This window comes from Myotis yumanensis, unplaced genomic scaffold (genome assembly GCF_028538775.1).
Source record: "Myotis yumanensis isolate MYYU_CA2020_CCGP unplaced genomic scaffold, mMyoYum1.0.hap1 SCAF_12, whole genome shotgun sequence".
Classification (NCBI taxonomy): Eukaryota; Metazoa; Chordata; class Mammalia; order Chiroptera; family Vespertilionidae; genus Myotis; species Myotis yumanensis.
The window spans coordinates 61436486-61441349 of NW_027223763.1; the positions used below are offsets into that span (position 1 = coordinate 61436486).

Consider the following 4864-nt stretch of genomic DNA (forward strand, 5'->3'; position numbering starts at 1 on the left):
AAATAAGGTCCTTGCAAAAACGCAGCCCTTCCAAAACCCAGCCTTTCCCCCAAAGTTGCCTTTACCAAAGCGCATCCCTTTTTCAAAAGGCAGTCCTTCACAAACACAGTCTGTGCCCAAAAGGAGCCTTTCCCCAAAAGTCGTCTTTACCAAAACGCACCGATATTCAAGCACCCTTTCTCACAATGCAGAACGCACTATAAAAGAAGCAGAAAGTCGCTTAGTAGGGCTCAGAATGCTCCGTTACTCTGAGACCAGACTGATGGGAAAGGAAGGCTCCCAAGACTGCTCTTCTGAAAGGCAGCATCAGAAAAGGCCACCTGCTCGCCCCCTTGCGGCCAGCCGGAGAATCGCGCTTTCCAGGGCACCCAAGAAGATGAGTTGCTGCTGCTCATCCTGCCTGAGATTCCCCCTGGAACTCGCAATGGCCCAGATCTCTCTGTGGCTGGTGGCAGGGCTGATGCTCTGCTCCATCCTTGCTGCTTCTCTTGAGGAGGACGTACTTTATGTCCATAGAGGAGACAACCTGAGAATCTTCAATCTTTTGAGGCAACTGCAAAGGACGCCCCTTCACTTATGCCTGGGTGACAGAAACGACTTCAAATTCCCTTCGAATAGAGGGACAGTCACCCAAATGCAGAAGACACAACGCACCTGTTTCCACCATCTGATGCTCCTGCAGATCTTCAATCTCTTCAGAGCACAGCGCAGCCTGGCTGCATGGGACCACACCCTCCTGTCTCAACTACTGTCCAGCCTTCACCACAGCCTGGAGCACCTGGAGCAGAGGGAAGGAGAAATCCGGGCTTGTCCCAATGTGGGAATTCTCGTCCGGAAGTACTTCCAAAGCATCCATAACTACCTGAGACGGAAGAAATACAGCTCCTGTGCCTGGGAGGTCGTTAGAGTGGAAGTGACAGTCCGCCTTCTGTTCCTGTAGCAATCCTCAAAGGAAAGTCAACAAATGCAGAAGGAAATCGTTCTGGTGACTCTCGCTCTTCACCTGCATCATTTGCTCAGCCCCAAAGCAATCTCCATGCACATTTCTGCACCAGCGGAGAAATACCTGACACCGAAATCCAGGGGCCTTTTTAAAAATACCTTGTATACCGCGAGTTGACAAAATGATGTTTAGAGAGAGGTACATGATCTATTTTATTAAATAAACAATTTTGTGACATAATTGTTTGTGTGTTTAATTTTGGGGGAGGGTGGTGGTGAAGGAGGTAGGGGCTGGTGGCTGTTTCCAAACCGAACATTCCAATTTTTTATTAATGGAAAGGTTCTTCAGGATTCTGTTTTGTTAAAGACATTTGCCAGTTAAGGTCACGCTGGCTCTTGTAACTGATCCACAGAAAACTATCCAGACTGTGGTCATTATAGAACTTTACTGTTCATCCATCTAAGAGCACAAGGCAAGCTCTCCTGGTCAGAGGGCTCTTCTGTTTGGCTCTCGTGTAAACGGTGACTGATGGTCATGGGCACCTTCTCCTTGGACACTGTGCCATATTCAACATCTGTCGCCAAATTTCCCTGGAAACTGCAGTCCGCTCCACCCAGGTGCCCCGAGGGAAGCAGGCTTTCTCTAAATGTATCTTTTATTCTATCACAGCCTTTTCCTAAACGCAGCCCTTCCCAAATGGCAGCCTGTCCCCAAACCCCAGCCTTTCCCCAAAGGCAGCTTTCCCCAAATCGAAGACTCACGAAAGTCCACCTGACCGCCTGCCTGTGACTCATTCTCCCTCAGCCATGGCTGCTGAAGGGCAGCTGGTTCATTCACTAGAAAAGCAGCAGAAAGTTGCTTGGTGTGTCCTTGATCACTTTCTTACTCTGAGATCAGCCTGATACAGAGAGAAGGCTGCCAAGTGCATTTCCCCAAAGGCAGTGTCTCCCCTACCATATAGCCATTTCACAACGCAGCCCTTTCCCAAGTGCAGCCTTTTCCAAAACGCAGTCTTTCCCCCAAAACGGCCTTTCCCAAAACGCAGCCCTTCCCAAGGGGAAGCGTGTCCCAAAGTGCAGCCTTTCCCCAAAACGAAGCCTTTCTCAACAGGTATCCCTTCCCCATACCGCAGACTGTACCCAAACCCAGCCTTTCCCAAACTGCAGCTTTTCTCAAACCGCGGCCTTTTCTAAAACGCAACCTTTGCCCAAAACGCACCCTTTTTCAAAACACAGCCCCTCCAAAATGGCAGTGTGTCCCAAAGCCCAGCCTTTCTCCAATGGCAGCCTATCCCCATGATAGCCTTTTCCAAAAGGCAAACTTTCCCCAAATGCAGCCTTTCCCAAAACGCAGCCTCAGAAAAGTCCCCCTGACCGCCATCCTGTGACTCCTTCTTCCTCAACCCTTGCTGCTGAATGTGAAACAGGAAATTTAAGGGTAAAATACTACAGGTTTAGGAAATTTTAAAATTTTTGGAAATTAAAGGGACCGTGTTGGAAGCAGAGGGCTGCAGAGCAGCAGAAGGTATATTTCCATATGATAGGGGAGCTGAAAAGCTGCAACAGGTACATTTCCATAGAATGAGGGAGCTGGGAACAGCAAAAGGTCTATATTTACAAAATAAAAAGAAGGAAGCCCTTCATCCAGAAGAAGAAGAAAGCCCAGGGGGAACAGGAAAACAATAAGGAAGGGGAGGGGGACCTCACATGCATGTGAGGTTCAACTTTTGAGCCCAGGAGTTATTATGGTAACCAGTCCAAGGGTATAGTGACCAATCAGAGGGGATATCAAGGCACCAGGATCTGCAGCCTTTATAAGCCTCAGGGAAAAGGAATTCAGTGGGACCTTTTCCCCTCCCCACCTGGGAGTCTGTACTTGTTCTTTAATAAATCTCCACCTTTGCTATACCACCTTTGGTCCGTGGATTCATTCTTGTGGATTCATTCTTCGATTCTGGCGGACAAAGAATCCGGGTTCCAGTCCAAAAATTTCGTTTCAAATGGAAGTTGGTTCATTCATTCACTATAAAAGCAGCAGAAAGTTGCTTGGTGTGTCCTTGACCACTTTCCTACTCTGAGATCAGCCTGATACAGAAAGAAGGCTGCCAAGTCTGCATTTCCCTAAAAGCAGTGTCTCCCCTATAATATAGCCATTTCACAACGCAGCCCTTTCCAAAGTGCAGCCTTTCCCAAAACGCAGGCTTCCCCCCAAAGCAGCCTTTCCCAAAATGCACCCTTTTTTCAAGCACCTGCAGCAGAGAGAAGAGGAACATGGGGCTTGTCCCAATTTGGGAATTCTCATCCGGAAGTACTTCCAAAGCATCCACATTTCTCTGGGAACTTCAGTCTATTCTACCCAGTTGTACAGAAGGAAATTAGGGTAGATCACATGGAGTATTTTTAAGGCCAGGAGTGCACAAGGCAATATCACTTAGGCTCCATTAGTTGGTCTGCACCTCTTCTCTGGTGATGCACTTAAGTGCAAAGAAATTGAGAAATTGACTCTAATCTGCTAATCAATGGAACAGGACAGAACTTTATTGAATAAAACTACTCTTTATCTTTATCCTATTTGCACTAAAGATTTTTTTGGTGAAAAAAATAACCAATGTTCTTGTTAATCAAAATCAAGAAGAAGACTGCAAGTGACTGCAGAAATTAAGACCTGGGGGAGAAGGCATGGGTGTCGATGGTTAGAGTTCCCAGCATCATTGACCTTTTGAAAGAAGCATTCAGGTTGATTCCCAGAAGTAAAGACGAAAGTTGGAAAATGGCCACATATGCTTAGTTGAGGTCTCAAGGCACATGGCAAATTCCAAGTTGTTTCTTCATCACCTGAGGGAAATAAGTATGAGTGGGCAACACCTTGCAGGTTCTTAAGGGAAATAATAATGAATGGGTCTTCCTTTGTGACCAGGCCCAGGATTCTCATCCTGATATTCTAAATACCGAAAATATATATTGGAGAAAATATCCCACAACCAAATGAGCTATTTTGTAAAATAGCAGCACACACCAGATTCAATCATAATTTCCCTTGTAGAACCATGAAGTATTTACAAAATAGCTTTAGCTCTATTGTGCTCTCCTAGACATGAGTTACATGAACATAGATATGAATTATATGTTGATATTATTCTTTCTCATATTATTACCATGATTATCCTTTTCATGAATATTGACTGAGCTCCTGATATGATAGGGACTGGACTAGATAGGAAATAAGGAGGGATAAAGTGATTTCTTTCTCCTTGGGTATTTCACCGATCTTTTAGGAGGAAATATTTCCTGACATAGCTTAGTTCATTTGGGCTTCTTTAACAAAATAGCAAAGACTGAGCAGCTTGTAAAAACAGAACTCTTTTGCTCACAGTTGTAGAGGCTGAAATTCACATCAGGGTGTCAGCATGGTTAGTTTCTGATGAGAGCCTGCGTCTGGGTCGCTCACCTCTGACTTCCTCCTTTATCCTCCCACGGCAGACGTCTGAGGGACCCATCACAGGCCTCTTCTATGAGGGCACTAACTCCATTCATGAGGTTCTCCACATTCATGCTCTAAGTATTTCCAAAAGGCCCCACCTCATTATACCACCACTTTGGGGGTTAAGACTTTAACATATGAATTTCATGGGGACACAAACTTTCAGACTATAAGCAGGTCCTAAGCTTTAAGCCTATGTACCTGACATCTAGAAGAGAGAATATAGCCATGCTTAGAAAATATAGAAGGATGAGCAGGTTTGGAGTTAAATAAAAGCAGACAAAAGACTCGGGACCTAAACTATTGCTTTGTGACCCAAAGAAATGCTCTAATTATTACATGCCAAATGTTGGAATTCAAAGTAAAATGGAATCACTACCCCACAGATATGTATGGAGAAAACAGGAAGCAAATGATCACTCATCATTCTTTGTGAGGGGT

General features: G+C 45.3%; 1 protein-coding gene across 1 annotated transcript; it reads left to right on the top strand.

Annotated features, from left to right (window-relative positions):
* The first annotated feature begins 424 nt into the window (after positions 1 to 424).
* On the top strand, positions 425 to 940 carry LOC139020558 (interferon tau-like). The gene has a single exon (XM_070430175.1). The coding sequence runs from the start codon at positions 425 to 427 to the stop codon at positions 938 to 940; it is 516 nt and encodes a 171-aa protein (XP_070286276.1).
* Positions 941 to 4864: the final 3924 nt, after the last annotated feature.

Coding starts and splice junctions, on each gene's coding strand:
- LOC139020558 (XM_070430175.1), top strand. CDS start 425: ATGGCCCAGATCTCTCTGTGGCTGGTGGCAGGGCTGATGCTCTGCTCC.